The following is a 2,990-nucleotide window of genomic DNA, read 5'->3' on the forward strand; positions in this document are numbered from 1 at the left end:
TCTTAGTGAGCTGCTCACACACGGTGCTCCGGGGCAGACCCTGCCAGGAAGGCAGCACTGGCTGGAGAGGAGGTGTTTGCCATCGTGTCACATTAGCACAGCTGCGGGAGCGGTGCCAGCCCCGGGATCCACCACCACGGGAGCACCGGGCACCCTGCAGCGCTGGGGTGCTCGGCTCTGGGCTGCCTGGGCTCAGCCAGGAGCTGCTGGGCTCTGACAGCAGGCTTTCCTGCAGCCCCCTCAGCCGATGGGACAGAGCAGGGCCCTGCTGGCAGTGCCTCTGTCACGCTGCTGGGGAGGGGATGCTGTTAAATAACCCCGTGCAGCAGCAGAGCAGCAGCAGCAGCGTTGAAGCAGCCCGTGGCCGGGCACCGAGGCACACGAGTGCTGCAGCTGCAGTGGGAAGTGAATCCTGCCCCTCCTCCTCTGCTGGGCCCTGCTCTCTCCAGCCCCTGGTCTCACACCCCTTCCCTTCCCATCCTGCCTCTTCCATCCTGCTTCTCTCCTTTGTCCCTTACCCGTGGTGGCATTTGCTTTCAGAGGGGGACGGGGATGTGCTCCCGCTGAGGAGTGGGCTGCCAGAGGGGTTCCCCGTGGGCTCTCAGCATCTGTCCTCTTCCTCCAGCTGCAGGGAGGTCTGCAAGGGCTCTACCACACCGTCCCTGAGCCATGGTCTAGGAAGCCCTGGGACCATGAAGGGCTTAGGAGACAACAGAAGCCGCCATCTCTCCGAAAACCTGGACTCCCCTCAAGACTCTCTTTATGCCCCCCAGGACAGGAACCCTTATCTCCTCAGCCCCACCGACTCCTTCGCCATGGACCCCCGATTCCCGGCCCAGAACACCGTCCATGGGGACTGTCTCCTTCCGCTCAACAACCAGATCTCCAACAGCAGCACTTTCCCCCGCATCCATTACAACTCCCACTTCGAGGTCCCGGATGACAACCCTTTTCCGAGCCATGCCCAAGCCACAAAGATCAACCGCCTGCCTGCCAACCTCCTCGACCAGTTTGAGAAGCAGCTGCCCATCCACAGGGACGGCTTCAGCACCCTCCAGTTCCAGCGGAGCGACGCGAAGCACCGGAGCGAGAGCCCGGGGCGCATCCGGCACCTCGTGCATTCCGTGCAGAAGCTCTTTGCCAAGTCCCAGTCTCTGGAGGGCCCCACCAAGGGCAACGTGAACGGGAAGAAGGGGGCGGATGACGCCAAGCAAAACCGGAGGAGCAAGAGCAAGGACCGGGCAAAGACCTCCGAGCCCAAGCGCAGGACCCGGTCCAACATCTCCGGCTGGTGGAGCTCTGATGACAACCTGGACAGCGACACCTGCAGCTACCGCAACCCCATGGGGCTGATGACGCTGGGCCGGCAGCCCGACCACAGCCAGCCAAAGTACTTCATGCACGCCTACAACACCATCAGCGAGCACATGCTGAAATCCTCCAAGAGCAATAACGACCTCAAGGTCACCCCTTGCACCAATATCCCCATCAACAACGACTCCAACTACATCAAGCGGGGCTCCTGGTCCACGCTGACGCTCAGCCATGCCCGGGAGGTGTGCCAGAAGGCCTCCGCCACCATCGACAAAGCCTTGCTCAAATCCAAGTCCTGCCACCAGGACTTGGCCTACCACTACCTGCAGGTGGGTGCCGCGGGGGAACACGGGGTGCTCCGTGCAGGGAGAGCACAGGAGTTCAGGGACATCCCCTCGGTGGGCGCCCGTGTGACCTTATCAAACATCTCCAGATGGTTCAGCTGCCACCTCAGGTCACGCTGCCAGGAGAGGGCTGGGGAGGGCCCTGGGCACAGACCCCTACTCCTCCTGCAGGGACACAGGTGCTGATGGGGTCCATCTCCCACAGCTGCAGCGCTGTCCCAGCACCCCCAGTCCCTGTGCTGGACAGTGGCAATGTGGGGTGGAGGGGACATGCCATGGCACCCCACCCCCTGTGCTGGGTGGGTTCCCATCTCCTGCAGGCCCCCCACGTGTCCCCACTGCCTGCCCGGGCCCTGCAGGTGCTGGGGGACACTCCTGGGCAGGCAGGGGTGTAGCTGCCACATGTGGCTGTTTCCCAAGTGCCCGCACAGCCGGGAATGCTGAGGGGCCACCTCTCACACCGGACACAGCTCGCCAGGCCCCCGTGGAGACCCCTGTGCCACCCCCCAGGGGCTGAAGGTCAGCAGCACTAACTGACACTCAGCCCTTATCTCCACGCATCGCAAGGATGTGCCGGCGTGCCCAGTCAGCCCCACTCTGCCCAGCTTCCCCGGAGCACTGGTAGGACCGGCAGCGCCTCGCTGCTCGCCCGCGGGGCAGGGCTGGGGCAGCAGGACACTGCCAGCCCCGCTTGCATGGCCTGCATGGCTGATGCTGGTTTGAAACCCTGGCACCGACAGCTCCAGGGCTGTGGCAGGTTCCAAAAGCAGCGCTGGAACGGCATGAACCTGGTTGTGCCCTGGAGAGAGGAATGGAGACAAATAAGCCAGGCCTGGGTGGGGGGAGGAGGGGATTGGTCTGTGTATGTAAATCTCCAGCATCCTTTTAATGCAGAGGTGCCAGGGGCTTCCCTGGCTGTGCCCAGCGGGCTTAGAGGCTTTGAAAAGCGATGAATTATTGAAGCACACTCGGCTTCCAATACCTTGCTGGCCGGGGCTGCAAATCAAATTTCCACGGGACTGAACTGACTGCATCAGGAACACCAGCAGGGAAAATCGTCTTGGCCTGGTTCCTTTTTCCTTGCCCCTCCTCCTTCCAGTTAAGCATCTGAGGTTAAAGAGCTGCAGCCAAGCTCTCCAAGGGCTCTGCTCCCCTCAGGCTGCAGCACAGAGCCCGGCAGGCAGCCCCGACAGCCCCTGGGCTCTGGGGTGCACGGCTGCCCTGCTCATTCCCCCCCATGTAATGAGCCTCCGTTTCTCGACAGCCTGACGCAGGGCTGTGGGCACAAGCCCAATGCTCTTTCATAGGCTGCGACCTAGGGCTAGGGTTAGG

The 2,990-nt window shown here is 62.7% G+C and overlaps 1 protein-coding gene across 3 annotated transcripts in view; it reads left to right on the plus strand.

Annotated features, from left to right (window-relative positions):
* The window catches only part of LOC103624268 (disks large-associated protein 4-like), a 135,556-nt gene that overhangs the window by 80,836 nt on the left and 51,730 nt on the right, over positions 1 to 2,990 (plus strand). For 2 of the 3 annotated variants that reach the window (XM_017746953.1, XM_017746954.1), the window contains exons 4-5: positions 626 to 1,643; positions 2,226 to 2,279. In XM_017746953.1, the coding sequence (XP_017602442.1) occupies positions 693 to 1,643; positions 2,226 to 2,279 (1,005 nt within the window). In that variant the 5' untranslated portion in view covers positions 626 to 692. The remainder of the gene's footprint in view (positions 1 to 625; positions 1,644 to 2,225; positions 2,280 to 2,990) is intronic. The other variant, XM_017746955.1, reaches the window with a different exon arrangement.

Source organism: Corvus brachyrhynchos, unplaced genomic scaffold (assembly GCF_000691975.1).
Source record: "Corvus brachyrhynchos isolate BGI_N302 unplaced genomic scaffold, ASM69197v1 scaffold661, whole genome shotgun sequence".
Taxonomy (NCBI): Eukaryota; Metazoa; Chordata; class Aves; order Passeriformes; family Corvidae; genus Corvus; species Corvus brachyrhynchos.